This window comes from Bombus terrestris, chromosome 7 (assembly GCF_910591885.1).
Source record: "Bombus terrestris chromosome 7, iyBomTerr1.2, whole genome shotgun sequence".
Classification (NCBI taxonomy): Eukaryota; Metazoa; Arthropoda; class Insecta; order Hymenoptera; family Apidae; genus Bombus; species Bombus terrestris.
In genome coordinates this window covers 15354482-15371166 of record NC_063275.1, presented here as the reverse complement: position 1 = coordinate 15371166, position 16685 = coordinate 15354482, and the positions used below count along the sequence as shown (strand labels likewise).

The following is a 16685-nucleotide window of genomic DNA, read 5'->3' as shown; positions in this document are numbered from 1 at the left end:
TCGCGATCGATGAAGATAACTGCAACGAACCAGCGGACGACTTTATATTCCGCATCCTATTCAGCGAAAACGTGTGTAAATAGGCAGTAATACGATAGGCATATAAGGTTGCCGAGGAAATGCGAGGAAGAACAAAAAAAAAAAAAATGGAATGAGAAAGGAAGAAGAACATTAAGAAGAAGGAACAAGAAGATGTACGTGTGATATAACTTAAATTTAGGTGTTACAAATTTTACACAGAGATAATATCGTTCTCCTCTGCCGTTTTCTTTCGTTTCTTATCGTTTCTTCGCTTATAAGGAGGAACAAGAGAGGGGAAACGAGCGGCGATATCGCTGAGAAGGAGAGCCGCCATTACCGAAGAAATGTTTTACTATTCGTTTACGTTTACACGATATTATCAAGAGAGTTTAGAGGAGGAAATACGATTTTACGTTCACTGTTCGCAACGAGCATAGAAACGGTGTAGGTAGAAAAAGCATGATTAGGTATAAACACGTTTGATCCATTGTACATAGTTGTAATATTTATTAAAGTGCATAAAGTGCATAGAGTATAGCGACACATAGATTTAGCCATTAATTGATCATAATCTTAAGATCGAATCGACGAACGAGATCGGAAACGAATTAGAGCGTGCGTATGTGTGTGTATATGTGAACTTCGTTTTCTTGAATTTATCGAAGAAAAGGAACATCCTAGTCAGTGAGAAAAACAAAGGTTTTTCTTTTCGTACACGTTCGACTTTGTCCGGCAGTTGCATACGACAGAGTTTCTTGCCAAACTTTTCCACATGGCTCAATTTTTCAAACGTTTTCTAGAAGAGTTCGTTATACCTTGAATTGATGTATTTCCCTTAACTTTAAATATTCTACTTAATTAACTATCGATGAGGAAGAATTTAGCTGGCAAGGGAAAATCTTTGGATCCAAATGAATTTCTCGTCGTTCTTAGATTTTAAGCGAGGTTACTAATCTCGAGTACGTGAAACAAAACACGAGCGACATCATACGATGATCTTTGTATGTCCCTTTTGAGTCTCGGCTGGTACGATGGGGTTGGATAATATATATATATATATATATATAGTCACAAGATATATATATATATATATATATATATTTCTTGTATACTGCAATATCTTTTTATGTAAAAGTGTACATATTTTTATTTTCGTTTTATTTTAATAAAGATTAACTAAAGATTCTTTGCAAATAATTTAAAAATAAAAAGTATTTTTAGTTTCTATCGTATATTTTATTGACTCCATCGCATCGTTGTCGCTCATTATCGAGAGTATCGAGTATTATTTAAAATTTTTAATTAATCAAATGATAGAGTATTTAAGTTCTAGTAGGTTAAATAAAAGTGGGGAGCAAAGAATAAAGAATTAACGTAGAAAGACACTGTGTGAACACAGTCGACGCGAGACAGTCGAAAGAAAAACCTTGACCAGTCTCTGTTGTCTTCAAGACTGTTAAAAAAACGCGCAAACGGGATCAACACGGTATTTTCCGGATTTACGAAACAAATATCTTTGCACGATTTGAGAAGATCGTATGATAAAAAGGGAAGACTATCTTGTATTTTCTTCTCGAAAATATCTTTGTATGTTCTAATCAGAATCGGCCTGACACGAAAGTCTGAGTAAATCCTCGTCTCTCAAAGAGGAGGGCAGATCCACGAATTCGCGAGAGAGACTCGAAAATATCGATAAATTCTAAATATACATGCACGTAGTCTAGATGGTCGTTGAGGAAACTTTAATTCTAATCCTTTGTCAATTTGTATCGTTGTATCGAGCAGCAACCTGCACGAGATCAAATTGAGAACCACTTTCCGATGAGTACAACCGTATTTAATTTTTCGCATCATTTTGATACAATGTAAGTGGCGTGAAAGAGAGTTATATGTGTACGAATGTATGATAGGGAGAGAGCGAGAGAGAACTAATTATTTTCAGAGGCGTTGATATATATAGTGGAAATATAGTACGAATGTAGGACGTAAAAAAATCTTCTCTAATCGGTGCATTGTTCTGGCCTATAAAACTTTTTAATTAATTTAACTAAGAACCTTTAATGAGATTAGATGATAAGGAAAAACAAATCAAACGTCAAGATTATCGAACGAGATAACGTTTCGATTTTCACGAGGGCTAATTTTCCAAAACTGGATCCATGACGAATGTACGATCGATTCTCGAAAGGTGCCGTTTTCTAATGAGATAATGTCTCGTTGGAACGCGCACGTTCTATTTACACGAAATAGATCCTTTAACACGATAATCACAATTTCTTTCAAACACGGATATTGAAGAATTTTCGTTGATAATTTAATTTAATTAAAACTTAAATTCTGAAAAACTTGGTGTTCGTTCGACGTAAACATTACGCGAGAAATATTCGTCACTTAGAACTAGAGAGTTTCCGATAAATTTTGTTCGTATAATAGACTATACAGTGTGTATGATTTCACGGATCAAATCTCAGCAATAAATGTAAAATTATCGTTTACTAACTTCTCAATACTATCTATTCGAATATCAAACAGCATTTAATCGATTAATATCACATTTAATAAATAATCGTTTTATATCTTACACGCATAAATTACAGCTAAGAAACAGTCGATTTGTTGGAAAAAGAAATATCGCACCGAATTGCACACACTGTACAGTTCAAGATATAATGTACGCACTCGAATGAAAGAAATTTTAACGCGATCGTTCGGTGTACATCGATGAACACGTTCGTTCGTTCGTTCGACCAAAAAGAAAGAAAATGAAGTGCAACTGAGATCTTTGGACCTTGGAAATATCGATTCGCGAAAATAATAGAGGGTATCGCCCTTTGTTCTTGTGTTTCTTCTCTCTCGACGTACGAAAGAGGTTTAGTCACAAAGTGTGCAGAGGCTATTGAGATTTTACGTAAGTTTAAGATTTCTATGGTGTTTTTGTACGCGCGGAAAGATGCATTCTCAAGCGTGTATTGTAAAGAGAATTCTTTGAGAGGCATATATAAAGAGCAAAACGAAACTCGTTAATTGATACCGTTTTTGTGCATTGCGAATTACGTCTAATTGCCATATTCCAGACTTAATTCCTCCTATTGTAATGGTAACACGAATATTATGAAGAGAGAAAATAAAAAGACATAAGATCCACCGTTGTCTACGTTCAAATAACACCATTGCTTCCTCTACAGTGTATAATCCATACAAAGCATACTCCTTTTAGATGGATGCTGATTTTTAATCGATGAAACAATGGAAAATTATCCTAGATCTTTAAAAAGTCGTTTAAAAAAAAAAAATGTAATAATTACATCTTATATTCTCTTGAATGCCATATATACGTAATTTCCTAATTACATGTAACAATCTAGATTCCTTTGTCCCTTTCGAGGAAATGTTCTACATCTTTAGAAAAATGTTAATTTCAATTTAAAAAAACACTAAAAAACTTGAAGTTATGTTAAGATAATTTATTGAATTGCAGTACTTTATTAAAACAATTTTGGTACATAAATATACATATAATTTAATTTCTTTCCATTCAATGTAGCTATCAACAATTTACCAAATACTGTAATAATGTGAACGTATTTGTTATGATTTTTTTAACACAACAGAGCTAAGTAATTCCTATTCCGTTGCAAATTACACATTATTACATCGTAACAATCCAAATTGCTTGAATGTAACTCTACATTATCGCTCATTCTCTTTGGTTATCGTTTTAATATCCGAACATTGTTCTGATTTTCCTTCTTTTTTTACACGCTTTGTTAGATGTTTAAAAAAAAGCTTAATTTTGTCGGATAAATTTTACAATGCGTGCGTAATACGTTCTTTTTTAAATGCTCGAAGCAATCGCGACTTTATTACGTATGTGTCTTTTTTCCGTTCTTAATGTATGTTGTGCTTCATGAAGAAAGAACTCGCAAATAAAATGTAAATATGTAGTCTGTAAAGTAAAATGTGGAAAAATATAATGAAAGTCTGGTTGATAAACTTATTCAGAATGTATGTGCACATATCAATGTAAAACACTACTGTTGGAAACTTAAAAATTGTTCAATTTATGTAGTTTTATTGTAATACCGATACTCATTCGATAAACTAAAAATTTAACGGCAACTCTTTTCATGTTGCGTTATGAGAGTAAGAAGATACGCTTCCGATTATTGTGCTACGAGAGAAATACTTTAATGAATGAGGAACAGTTATCACTTCTTATCAAATTAACTCGTAGTAAGATTAACATCTTTTGCTTATTATCAGTCTAATAAGTACACAAGCCATCTTCGATAGATCTTGCAAGTATTCATGATTAAATTGTCGATGAAAGTAATAAAACTGGTATTCATGATTAAATTGTCGATGAAAGTAATAAAACTGGTAAGATAGAAAAAAATAATACGACTAATCCAAGATGACAGAAAAATAGCATAAAATAATTTATTGAAGAAAGAACAACAGAGAGGACAGCGTGACTTTACCTTTGTCGATTTATTAAGCTCCTCAACGCTTTAGAAATGCTAATTCTTTTGCTGTGCTCTGAGAATGTAAAGGGTAGCTTCTACCGAAAACGCTCGATCGTTTCACCTAGAGCATCGCTCCCTTGCCAAGTTCAGGGATTCGAACTTAACGAACTGAATCTTCTTCGATTAATCGTATCGTTTAATGTTCACTACGACTTCACCTCACCGGATTCTTCTTTTACCTGTGGGTGGGGTACGGTGTTTGTCATTACAGAGATACTTTTTCCGCTCTGTAAACTGGAATGGCTCGATGAACGACTATGACTTTGGCTACCAGCGCCAACTGGAGTCTGTACAAGAGGCTGTGGTGGAGTTCTAGCACCAGATCCATTAATCACCGTGGAGTTTGGTTGCAATTGCATGTGGTATTTGTAAATATTCTCTGTACTCTCGACAACTCCTAGATGCGAAAAATATGTCATTGAATAATTAATTAATTATGGATACGTAAAGGAAGTTTAACGTGTAAATAAAGTATGTACCGGCTTGTAAATTTAAACTACGTCCACGAACTCCAGTTTCTTTCGAGGGTGGGCTCCACCAATTGACGAAAGTTCCAACGACAGGCACGTGTCTAAGAATACCTTCTTGCCATAATTTTTCTGCATTTTCTCTTTCCAAGTCCGTCTGTGCTGCTTCGATACCTCTTTTCACCACTTCGGATATAGTATCCAATAGCTTGGAGCTAGCTTCCACTTTTTGACCGACTTGTAGAACTAAGGATAGTAATTCAGCCACATCTGTGAAAAATTATATTGTCAAGATCCACATGCAAGATAAAAGTCCACATGCTAGATAAACCCAAATCAACTATGGAACAAGAAATGTAAATCTTTGCTCACCTGTATCTTGTGTAACCATACCAAATCGTACACAAGCTAAGCCGTCGGCACCTTCTCCTAGAGAAAATGCCGCGTCTGTGTCCCGTAAAGCTTCGACTAATTGCGTGTTTAATCTGTTCAATTCCTCTTTTGCCTGGTCGGTCATGACGTGGATCCAAGTAGGTGGTGCGTATCGTACACCGCCTAAACCTGCCCAGTCATGCATTTCTACCAAATGTAAAGAGTCATTCTCTGAGACTAATCGCACGAACGTGGCTTTATGCTCAACCGTTGCCTGTAATATTTCCTATTATGCAAGTGGCAGTAGTTAGTTGACAAATAATTGTCACGACCTTAACTGCGTATGATCGTCACTTTTAAAATATACTTACTATCTGCTGTTCCATACAAGCTATTACGTTATCTATATCCTCGGTCGTAGGAGGTTGGTCTGGATTTTCTAGAGGACAAATACGAATCGCAATACCATGATGTTCTATTTCACACAACTCTATTTGTACGTTTTCGATGTCTCTTTGAAGAATTTGTCCTAACCAGGAATTTAATTTATCGTAATAAGGAGGAACACGTTCTGTTGTCTGTGGTTCCCTGTCTGCTGGTACAAATTGAAACACTAATGCACTGGCTACAGCTTCGAATAGTTGTGGATTATTCACGGGGTTGGTTAGGAGCTCGTTTATGGTATAGGACCCTGTTTCTCCTCCGGGTGGTTGACTCTGGAAAACAAACCGTACGATTTAGAACGAAAATTCGAATTATGAAACAGGATATCGTTGTTCGAATCAATTACCAGTATCCTTATGCAAGGAAATTTCTTAATTTTATTGTATAATTCTTCCACAGCCAAAAAGCATCTCTTTAATCTATTATGTACACCATCTCTACCTAACACTTGCAAAGTGGCCCACAAGGGTAAAGTCGGTAAACGTCTTGACAACGAATCTGTCATTAAACCCGACACCAGAGACAAAGTTGTGTCTCTTGGAGTAGGTCGACCACCTTTCGTATCTGTTAATCTGTACAATGTCTATGTATACATTAAGAAAAATTTCAACAATACCTAAACAGTTTTTCAACCGAATGTATATATGTATAAAAGGATACTACTACTGGTAATGATGGTATGCCAAGCCATATTCCAAGAGGTAACGTAACACTATCTGCAACCTTCGAAGGCTGAAAATCAAGAAAAAGTCCGTACATTACACATTTTTAACATAAAAGAATAAAATAAAATAAATAATAAATATGAACACACCAGATCCTTCGCAGAATTATTTAACGCTAACGCGGCTAAAGAATGACCTCTAAGGTGGAGCCAGACATTGTACTTATCACAAATTGCACGCAATCTAGCGATATTATCACAGTGTCCCGTTAATACTGAACCCGCCTCTGCCAATACCAGGAGCGGTGTCACGCTATTTGATTGCGTGTCTTCCGCAAGTCGGCGTTCCAAAGCTGACACGTCCATGCTATATCGCGATCCAAACATTGTGTTATGGGGGATGGGCCTTACACAATGGAGTGGCAAAGAAAGCTAAAAAATAGAACACAAATCTATGGTTATACGCTCACATTTTTTTTTAATCAGACTGTAAGTCTATATACCTGTTTGCACAGATGTTGAACCACACCTAAAGGTGCGGCCACAGAACTGTAAATTAAAGGTGGTGAGGCAGCAAGCGCGGTGAAACCTTCCTCCATATACCGAGGATATTTTCTGTGTAGAGCCAATCTGGTCACTCTGACTAAACCTTCCAGGTGATCTTCGTGAAAGGAAGAGGCGCAATCGATGAAACGGAAAATATGACTTAGCCATCTGGTTGTATCTGCGGCCAATCGGCCGGCTAATCTCTGAGCGTGCGATTTTGGAAGTGCGAGCGCGTAAGCAGAAATAGTGTGTGCGATTAACGCTAATTTTGCTGGCTCTGTTAATGTTGGTAAGGTAGTCACTTGACTCGTTGCTGTTGCCGTTTCCGTTGTATCATCTTTCACCGGTTGGGGAGCGTCTTCGTGAATTACCAAGTCCTGTAAGAATGATTTATAATTAAATTTCAAGTTTTTCCAAGAGTATAATTACAATCACTAAATAGAAATATATATGTATGAACAAGAAAAATATGTGTATTATAATAAATACATGGTCGTGAGTGTAACTCAAATTACATACATTTTAATGAAAATTGAATAATGTTTATTTATTACAATTAATATATCTATTACTACATCCAATAAAAAATAAATACAAATCGATACATGTTTGTAAGAACATCACGAAATCATATATGAAAAGTGAGAATGAAACCATGACGCGAATAGGTCAAAATTTTTGAAAATTTTTATATTTTTTAGCAGATACGTTCAATTTAAATAATTGAAAAAAGAGCGGCAGCTTCTAATTCTAGAAGAACAGTTAAACGATTCGTAACAATTATAGAGCCACGTGACGAGTATTCGCCAAAATCAGAACTATACCGACCAGTTAATGTGCAAATCTAAGGGAAACAACCAATAGTCGCGAATCAATGGTTTCTGCAAGCGTCGTATTTACCTACCTGAATTGAAGTTAATATTTCGTCGGAAGTTTTTGATTGCGAGAGGAACCCAGAGGGATTGTTCCAGGTGGTACCGCCACCGTCAGCTGCCTTTTCGACAGCTTCCTCGAGCCTTGATATCACCTGCGAGGCTTGAAACTCTAATGCGGCTACTTCGTTCGACGTAGACCCACCTCCGGTACTGACCTGTCAAAATGATCGAAAAAGGCCGGGATAATAGAGTGTTGTCGGTAGCAAAATTTCTTTCGACACTTCGAAAGCTACTATTACGTTATCACGCACTGTCTTGATCACGGCTGACACGAACCTCGAGTATGTTTTGTGCTATACTTTCCATCGTCGCTTTATCGTTTGTATCAGTCTCCTCAGCCATCGTGGCAATAGTCGTCGTGGCGCAGTACCGTCGCAATCCAACTTCCGTTCACCGCCGTTGACCACTAGCAAAATTTGCACAGTTTCCGCTCTACGGTTAAAAATAGATTTTATATAGATGTATACCCTCGAAACACGATACACTTTAGATTCGATAAAAGTATTTTGTATTCTTCTTCTGACATTAACTGGGAGTTAAAGAAGAAACGATTAGGTAGTTGATACGGCCCTTATTTTATCGATACGGCTCTTATCGCAATGCCAGTTGTTCAATTCGCTGATTAACTGAAATGCAGTACTTTGCATACGTATCAGCTCATTAACGTACATGTGCTTTTAATTTAAACGAAGGATTTTGAATGAACATTGAAAATATGTTAGTTATTTGTCAATGTTAGAAGAAACAACTCTTATTAACACGATTAAATTTTTTTAGTCAACGTTTTTTCCGATCTTAGTATTTATTAGAACTTGCAGAAATGGAAATTACATTTATTTGAAAACATGCAATTGATAATATTAAATAAATGAATATTAAAGTTCACAGTATTTTTTATTTCACATTATGGTATTCTGTACAATTCTAAATTATTTATATGATTAAAATTATCAAAATTTTTTATATAACAATAGTGTAAAACATTATTTAAATGTACATTTATCTTTACGTACTTACTTACTTAACGTAATATTTACGTATGAACAATGTACGCAAAATAAGTTGATAAAATGATAAAATAGTGGAATTATTTTATTTTTGTTTAATGGATTATTGTAAATGCTTACTTTATTATAAAATTCTACTAAATCCATAAAAGATGAATTTCCATATATATTTAAATAAAAAAATTAAACAATTTCAACTATAGCACCGACGTTGGTGATGACTTCCTTTATCTTGTCAGCCTCTTCTTTTGAGATATCAGATTTGATTGTGGCTGGTACACTCTCAACAAACTTTTTGGCCTGTATAGAAAAAAAATTACAAATTTTAATGAACTTGATAAGATTTTGTTGTACACATTATACAAGGCAAAATAGTTACCTGGACAAGATTACAATCTGGTAATATGGTCTTTATCTCTTTTATTAGAGCAATCTTTTGTTTTTCATCATAACCAGTAAGTTTAACACTAAATGCAGTTTGTACTACTTGAGGTTCATCATTATCTTCCTGAAACGACAATTTTTATGCATATATGTATAAATATATAATTTTTCTTAACATTATGAAATTCTTATAATAGCAGCATATATACTTCTACTTTTGATGCAGCACTAACAAAACCACCCATAGGCATTACAGGTGCATCTGGCAAGTTTAATCTTTTTTTAAGTAAGTCACTCAATTGAGCTACTTCTATAAGATTTAAGGAAACGATGTGATTAGCAATCATTTCTATTTTAGCATTAACTGGTTCTTGCTGTGTAGAAACAGACTCAGGCACAGAAGTTGTACTAGCTGTAGCAGCAACTTCTGATTGTTGAATAATACTAGAACATAAGAATTAAAATAAAATTAAGAAAGTGTGAACGATAATTTTCTAAAACTACAAAAGCTACTATTGTAAAATAGACACATCATTTTTTACAATTCAACTTGTTTCATCATAATGTGTACATTTTGATATAATTATTCGGACTATATTTTATATATTAAATAGTAGTTTAAAGATAGCCAGAAAAGTGAGGTTATGCAATCACGTTTCACTAAATGGCATATTTTCAACATAATAATTCGTACCATTTGTGAAATTGGCGAATTTGATGGATATTCCTTTGACAGCTAAATCGTAACGTATGCATTATATTCATTTTACAGTGGTTTATTAAACTAAAGCTTTTTTCACACAAAAACAATGAACAATGAGAATGAAAACGTTAAGAAATATAAACTAGATGAGATAAATGGATCAAACGTTTCACCACGACATCTAGGATCATTTTAGAGAATTTATAACGCCTACAGTACCATTGATGACAAAAATATTTTCATTAGAAAATAGTAAAATAAAGGCCGATTTGTAATAATTCGATAGTTGTATTAAAACGCATTAAAAAATTACTGTTTAAAAAGCTCAGACTTTCAGTTTACTTAATAGTTCGAAAATAAAAAATAGCTTCACTTAATAGTTTCAAAAACGAACATTTATTTATGCAGTCGGAACGTATTTAAACTGGAAAATGTTAAGAATATAACATGTTCTGCACAAAATCACCGTTCGAACTAGTTGCAGAAGTATAAGATTTTATATTTCCTTCGCAAACTATTCTGTTCTATACGTTACTTGTAATTTCACACTATACTGAATCGACAACGTTGCATGCGACAAGGAAATGATATGGGGGGTCAGGTGAACCCCAAACGACAAAGCATTGAATATCGCATGTAGTCTGTGCCTCGTCGATCATAGTACATACGTACATTATATTTTTGATTATTGGACATTAAAGACATTAAAACTATCGGAAATATATAATCGTATATTTAGTTAAAAAGGTACAAAAAAGACTTTCCAATCTTTATATTTATTTATTTTAGATAAAGATAGTTGTCTACGAGATTTTTTACGAAATGGAAATATTTATTAATTACGTTTAAATTAATACATATAAGATCGTAAATACAGTACACAGATCAGTATGAATACATAACAATTATCGAGTGAAAATAATATACAACGAAATATACAATTCTGCACTGTAAAATACAGTTTTCTTTATACAATTCTTAGATTGAATGAATCACGTTACTAATACACAAGTTTTATTACTTGCAAGTGTGCATCATTTTTATCACTTGACGAATTCTTTATCAAGAAACAAAATTTGTGCTCTCTTATTTTCGAATTCAATCAATCGTTTTGATTAGAGTATTTTAGACTAAATTATAACTTTACACATTTTTCGGTTTGATTTTTTTTCTTATCACTTTATTTTTTATGAAAACATTTCTCGTAAGTCGTATCGTTACTCTTTTTAAAATAGGTATTCGAACAATTTTACATCTCTGCACATCGGCGTGTTATTTTAATAACTTGGTGTAATAGTAAATGTAATTAATCAATCTTTCCCCAAATAAAGTACAAATTATATTACATCAACCTACAAACAATTCTTCAAGGAAACATGATATGAAGGATGTGAACACGTTAAGCAATTCTCCTAAACTAACTTTACACAACTCCTTAACAATGCGTGACCAGTTTTTTTTTACATCTATCGTTACTGTAGCATTGCGGAAGGAAGGAATCATCGACGTTGTTGGATAAATATTACAGACGAATAATGACCAACGTGGTGTCCCTCGAATTGTTTGTATAATGTGGTTGCAGGCAGTTGAAGAAAGGAAAGAAAAAAGAGAAAATAGTCTGTACAAAGATGATTCAAGGACGGGTCGGTAACCACGAATCAATTGTCTGTCCAATAGTCGAATAGAAATAGTACGTTTCTTCGAAAACTACAATTGGGTACAAATTACTGTCTCGCGGAACAGTTATACATCCTACCATGAGTAGCGTGACGTTAAAAAACTTATATCCTATTAGTCTTGGCCCTATATAATTACTTCTGCGTTTCATTATTTAATGTATGTATAATAAGGCTTCTTCGATGTCTGACTCTCTCGTATGTAGCAAGAAAAAAAAAGAGAACATAATTAATCCTGGAGTTCTATTACATGCTCCTTGCATATGACGGATTAATTGTTACGACTAGCTTGAACAAGATCTCAAAGGCACCCGCATCTTTGCCTTTCCTTTTTATCTTCTTGTCTTTCCTCTATGTATTGGTACGATTATGATTTAAGCTCGCTAGGTAATCGCTAAGATGGACCTACGTTTAGAAATTGCGACACGAAGACGGATCGGTACGATTTCTTAAACTAGAATCGGAGAACAATAGCGAGTAGTGTAAAATCTGCTTCGGCAACTACTTAATAACAAATAAACATTTGAACATTTGAACATTTGAACATTTGAAATGCGCTATTTCCTGTAAAAAAAGGCTCGATAAGTAGAAAGAGCTTGACTAGCGACAATCGATACACTTTGTAATATAAAAAACGTTGCGGTTATCTACAAAGATCATTATCAAATGTATTCGAAAGATCTATCGTGATATATTTTTCTTTACCTAAATCATTTAAAAATGAAAAAGCAGGAAGAATAACCTAGACGAATAAGTTACTTTTAACGCATAATAACAAATGTATGAATTTCGTAGATAACGCGGATTCACGCTTCTGTAAATTAAGCTTACATTTCAGTTTTTTGTTGCGAGAATTTAAATACTGTCAGGATGCAGGCTCTTAATTGGATCTTATCAAGTTACTATTTAACTTTCGCGTACTATCATAACTATTATATTGCGATATATATAATGCACAAAGTTACGCGTCTCGTGCGTAATATGTATATTTATATATATGTATATATTTATATTTATATATATATATAATTCAAACGAAAAAAACGCAAATCGTCCTAGCCTACTGTCACGTAATTGGCTAACATGCCATACTTACAAACTGTACGACAATGTACAGTTTAAGATGATTTCTGGCATATCGAGGAAACGTTTTGAACTAGTCTTATCTATACATTTTTCATTCTTCTCTCAAATAAATACACAACTATCACATTAATGCACGCGTCTTACCAATTCGTTCTCGCGTTTAATGTTCGTTTATAATTGTATGTAAAGTCTTTGATCCATTACACTTCCTAATCACCTTCGGTTGGAGGTAAAGAACCTCCGGTTCTTCTTCTTTCTTGCAAAGAACGCGAAACGGCATTGTCACGCGCGAGGGTTCCGTATAAAATAAATATTGTACGCATATTTGGATTGCTCGAAGCAATATCGAGTTTCGGTAATTCTCTAAAGCTGCCAGAAAATAAGAAAGATTTCACTCTTTCCAAAATTGTCTCTTCTTTGTTCCGGACGAATCTATCATCCCATCGATCGATAAGCTACACGCGTCATATTCTTCTATGAACTTTTCCAAACATTCCGCCGAAGCTTCCCTCAGAACATCTTTTACCTATCTTTTTGCGAATTCTACGAAAAGAAAAAGTAGTCTTTTCGCGTCTAATTCGAACTTGTCCAGCACCGTCGACGAGATCGTTGGATGTGTATACGGTTTACTACCTTCAAAGTTGCTACAGCTTTCAACATCTCTCTCTCTCTCTCTCTCTCACTCTCTCTCTCTCTCTCTCTCTCTCTCTCTCTACTCGTTCATCCTTTAGGGAAACGTTTCGTGTCTATCGTCGAAATCTGTTTAAATAATACACATCTAGGCCCCTAAAACGCAGCGTAAATTCTTATACAAAACATAATGTCGAACGATCCTCAATCAATAGCATCGTTTTCCCCTTCCTTTCGTATTTGTCCCTGTGTCTTGCGTGTCGCTTAAACTACATTGACGAACATTCATCAACAGGTGAAGCGGACATCTGTATGTCTTCTGCTAAATCAGCGCAGTCGGATGGACTTCCGTATAGATTAGTTTGATTGTATTTCACGATCCTGATAGGGACGTAGGCTCGTGAATAGACAGTCTTGTGTCTCGCCAGGCTTCTCTAGAAGCTGTGTCCATGGTAAAGTTTAACTCTTCGAATGTACGTTTGTCTTTTGCGCCTTCTTTTTCCTGGCTGCAAGCATATCGTAGAAGGGATTGTGCGATATGCTCTGCCTAGAATTAGACGTTAAAATTGCGATTAAAGAAGCGAATTTGTATCGCATTACGAGCGAAAGATACGTCTTACAAGATAGTAGAAATATTCGAATTTATTAAATCATTGATCAAATTAATTGCGATATTTGTCTAAAAGTTGTTTGTGCTTAAAAGCTTTTAATAACAAAAAAAGGAAAAGAATCGTGTTACAAACCGTCGACCATTAAAAACGTAAATTATATAAGCTCAAACCGTCCGCAATTTTCAGTAAAAGATTCACGGAAGCGTTAAATAAGCAGCACTAACCTCAGTCAGAAATGGAAGTCTTCTTTGAATTATTCACAAAATGAATAACAACTTACCGCACGCATTTGATCCATTCTTCTTTCTCTTCGTCCGTGGCCGCAGACATTCTGTACACCGTGTGTTTGCCTGTAAAGAGCAAAGAACAACAGTTACAATTCCGGTGTAATTACTGCGAGCACGACGACGTGCTATGAAAAAAAAGGGCTGCGTTAAATGGCAACGCAACACGCATAGAATTCGATCGTTTCACACGAGAAAGACGCTTTGCCCGACCGGTACTTGAATTCTTTATCCTTCGTGCTCTATTAATTGTCTGCTCTTCCATGTTTTAATTTAGAGAAGCCAACGTGCGTTTAAAATTGCATTTTTTCTCCAACTTATCATTTTGTTCCTACGCTGAAATTACGGATGAGAAAAGGCAGCGTAATGCTTTTGATACGTAATTTAAAAGAAACAATGTGCATTCGCTAAGCTGATTCTCTTAATGGTTCCCACGCGTAGGATAATCATTAACCCATTATAAGAACCAAAGTCATATCAACGCAACGTTTCATTTATAATTATATTCTTGACCAATCGATTACAAGTTATATAATTCGTACCATAATACGACGTTTACAACTTATGACTTTCACGCGTTATTTCATCTCTTCTTCCTTGACAGATTGACTCTCGTTCGGATAAGCGAAATTGCTTAAATTCAGGTAACTTGACCGAGCCGATCGAAGTTTCAACAATCTACGATTGTTAAAAGTGTCCAAGTATAGCGCAGACTCGAGTAATTAAACGAGCTGGTAGCCGTAATCGAGTGGATTGGGTGGTAGGTCACGGCACCGATCAATTAAGGCTTTCATCTAGGATCCCCGGTTAGTACCTTCGACAACTTTTCCCTCGCTGTCCGTCTTGCACGCTTTGATGAACTCAGAGCCGGCGGCGTATAGCTCGAAGCAATGCGGCTTGTGCCGATCCTGCACCTCTCTGACCTGAATGTTTTCCAGCGGAATGATGCCTCGTGGCTCCTTGTCGGTCGTGTACTCGAAGTAATACAAACAGTTGTCGTTTAATATGAACCATCGTCTCTTCCAGCTCTTGTAGCGTCCGCCTGAAACAACCATCAACGATTTAAAAGCTAACGATCGATGCACAACTATAATTGCGTTATTTACCTGCTGTCTCCGTCAGGGCAGCAGAGGGACAAAGCGATACGATATAAGAAAAGTACAGACACTTTGACGGGTTTTTCGTCTCGTTGTCGTCGGGGAATGCTTCCGGACCAACGATTCCCAAACTTATTTCCCATTTCTCGTTCTTCCTCAAATCTTGCATGAACGTAATACACGTAGTTACGAGGCAGGGAACGTCCGTCAATTTGTAAATTCTATTTTTGCGTTTCAGCGCCACTGAACATAGAATGCCAGCAGTCACGCGTCGTATCTCGAATCGCCGCCAGTATCTTTGGAATGCTTGGGCATAATGGTGAAAATATTCGAGTCGCCCGACCGAGGCTTTCGACCTCTGTGGCCGGACAGTTTGGGAAACGCTGTTCCAGGATGTTCTCACTCGTCCCTATAACCCTTTGCAGCGACAACGTTATCGTCTTATCTGCTTTCGATTGTACACGGAGAGTGGGCTGTTCTCGATCGCGATCGATTATGGCTGGTTATTAACGATCGATTCCTTGTACGGATGCATCGAGCGAGTATTTTTGTCCGTCCCGTAGGCCTTTGAATACCCGCATACATCGTGGAAACCATCCGGATCGCTTTACGCGCCATGGGTGGCGTGTACTTGCGGAACTACGTTGGCAATAGAGAACGCGTTAGCTCGAACAACGATCTTGGGAATTTAGAGGATTCAACGGTTTAGATTGATATCAAATATTTACCATATAGATTAATATAAAATAATAAGGAAAATTTGTAAGACCAGAAAGTTACGTACAATGTGAAATGTAAAAAGTATTCTCAGTGGGTCAGAAGTTCGTTAAGTCCTGCACCTGTGATTACTTTGCAACAAGAAACGTATCTTTTACGACACCAATCAGTACGGATCATTACTTTATTTACTTTACTTTACTGTGTCGAAAGCTACAAGCTCTACGTGAACAAAAAAGCAGACAAGTCTACTTAACCCTCCATAGGTAAACGTATTTTTCATACCTCGTAAGCAAACTGCTCCAGGCATTAAGAAAATCTAAGAAACAGTCTATGTTATCTCTCTATGGAATATCGTACGCTAAGCCAAATGTACGAAACTTTGTGGATCGCTAATCCAAATTACCTACAGAGGGTTGCCTAAAGAAAAGGAACAAGTTACTTCCACTATACACAGCCTCTTTTAACATTCCTCGATTTTTAGAATCACTTTCCGTTTTAGGCGAAAAATTACT

The 16685-nt window shown here is 35.7% G+C and overlaps 3 protein-coding genes across 14 annotated transcripts in view; all 3 read right to left on the bottom strand.

The window, feature by feature from the left end:
* Positions 1–3470: 3470 nt before the first annotated feature.
* LOC100650748 (pyridoxal-dependent decarboxylase domain-containing protein 1) lies at positions 3471–8580 on the bottom strand. 4 transcript variants are annotated; one of them, XR_001099603.3, is made up of 11 exons: positions 8252–8578; positions 7945–8130; positions 6998–7417; positions 6645–6926; positions 6491–6562; positions 6177–6413; positions 5758–6102; positions 5387–5672; positions 5027–5284; positions 4503–4944; positions 3471–3967 (listed from the first exon to the last, which is right to left on the bottom strand). XR_001099603.3 is itself a non-coding variant. In XM_012318865.3 (11 exons), the coding sequence occupies exons 1-11, from the start codon at positions 8315–8317 to the stop codon at positions 3857–3859; spliced, it is 2469 nt and encodes an 822-aa protein (XP_012174255.1). In that variant the 5' UTR covers positions 8318–8580; the 3' UTR covers positions 3471–3856. The 4 variants fall into 4 exon arrangements, 3 of the variants coding, with proteins under 3 accessions (XP_012174255.1, XP_012174254.1, XP_012174253.1); XM_012318865.3 differs by having other exon boundaries at positions 4727–4944; positions 5387–5660; positions 8252–8580; XM_012318864.3 differs by having other exon boundaries at positions 4727–4944; positions 6491–6553; positions 8252–8580.
* Positions 8581–9049: 469 nt separating this feature from the next.
* Positions 9050–10222, bottom strand: LOC100650866 (39S ribosomal protein L12, mitochondrial). Its single transcript, XM_003402517.4, has 4 exons — positions 10061–10222; positions 9576–9810; positions 9362–9490; positions 9050–9282 (listed from the first exon to the last, which is right to left on the bottom strand). Exons 1-4 carry the CDS (start codon positions 10129–10131, stop codon positions 9166–9168), a joined length of 552 nt encoding a protein of 183 aa, XP_003402565.1. The 5' UTR covers positions 10132–10222; the 3' UTR covers positions 9050–9165.
* A 658-nt stretch (positions 10223–10880) lies between these two features.
* The window catches only part of LOC100651006 (cytohesin-1), a 59030-nt gene continuing 53225 nt past the window's right edge, over positions 10881–16685 (bottom strand). For 7 of the 9 annotated variants that reach the window (XM_048407222.1, XM_048407226.1, XM_048407225.1 and 4 more), the window contains 3 exons: positions 15171–15401; positions 14353–14422; positions 10881–14008 (listed from right to left, as the gene is read on the bottom strand). In XM_048407222.1, the coding sequence (XP_048263179.1) occupies positions 13921–14008; positions 14353–14422; positions 15171–15401 (389 nt within the window). In that variant the 3' untranslated portion in view covers positions 10881–13920. The remainder of the gene's footprint in view (positions 14009–14352; positions 14423–15170; positions 15402–16685) is intronic. The other 2 variants (XM_020863649.2, XM_012310379.3) reach the window with 1 other exon arrangement.